The 928-nt window shown below is 45.5% G+C and overlaps 1 protein-coding gene across 1 annotated transcript in view; it reads right to left on the reverse strand.

Moving 5' to 3' along the window:
- Positions 1-6: 6 nt before the first annotated feature.
- Positions 7-928, reverse strand: part of STARD7 (StAR related lipid transfer domain containing 7) — a 5,654-nt gene continuing 4,732 nt past the window's right edge. The window contains exon 6 of the mRNA XM_005430793.2: positions 7-230. Within this exon, the coding sequence (XP_005430850.1) occupies positions 94-230 (137 nt within the window). The 3' untranslated portion in view covers positions 7-93. The remainder of the gene's footprint in view (positions 231-928) is intronic.

Here is a 928-nt window from a genome sequence, read left to right on the forward strand (position 1 = left end):
TTTTCCCACCGTTTCCCAGATGTTTTCCAGCCGTTTTCCCACCGTTTCCCAGATGTTTTCCAGCTGTTTTCCCACCGTTTTCCAGCCGTTCTCTCAGGCGTACTCCAGGTGCTGGGCGGCCCCGCGGGGCTCGGGGCCCTTGGCCGGGCTCAGGTAATCCCTCAGCTCCAGCTCCATCTTCTTGGCCTTCAGCGCTGCCGAGTGCAGCTTCTCCAGGAACTCCGGCATCCCTGCCGACCCCGCAGGCTGGGAAACCCTTCTCCCAAATTTTCCCCCTTTCCCCCCCAATTTTCTCCTTTTTTTCCCCATTTTTCTCCCCATTTTTTACCCTCTTCCCCCATTTTTTTCCCATTTTTTCTCCATTTTCCCCCCAGTTTTTCCCACCTTTCTCCCAATTTTTATCTTTTTTCCCCTTCTTTCCCAGTTTTTCTGATTTTTCCCTTTTTCCCCAGTGCAGCTTCCCCAAATTTTCCCCCTTTCCCCCCCAATTTTCTCCTTTTTTTCCCCATTTTTCTCCCCATTTTTTACCCTCTTCCCCCATTTTTTTCCCATTTTTTCTCCATTTTCCCCCCAGTTTTTCCCACCTTTCTCCCAATTTTTATCTTTTTTCCCCTTCTTTCCCAGTTTTTCTGATTTTTCCCTTTTTCCCCAGTGCAGCTTCTCCAGGAACTTACCATTTCCCCCAATTTTTCTCAATTTTTCCATTCTTTTTCCAATTTTTATCCTTTTTTCCCATTTTTCCCCACTTTATATTTTTTCCCAATTTTTATCTCTTTTCCCAATTTTTCCCTTTCTGCAATTTTTCCATTCTTCTCAATTTCCCCCCTTCCCTCTCCCATTTTTCCCAGATTTTCCCCTTCTTTTTCCCAATTTTTCCCTTTTTTCCCCAATTTTTCCCTTTCCCCTCCCCATTTTCTCTTTTTATCCA

This window comes from Geospiza fortis, unplaced genomic scaffold, assembly GCF_000277835.1.
Source record: "Geospiza fortis unplaced genomic scaffold, GeoFor_1.0 scaffold855, whole genome shotgun sequence".
NCBI classification, from domain to species: domain Eukaryota; kingdom Metazoa; phylum Chordata; class Aves; order Passeriformes; family Thraupidae; genus Geospiza; species Geospiza fortis.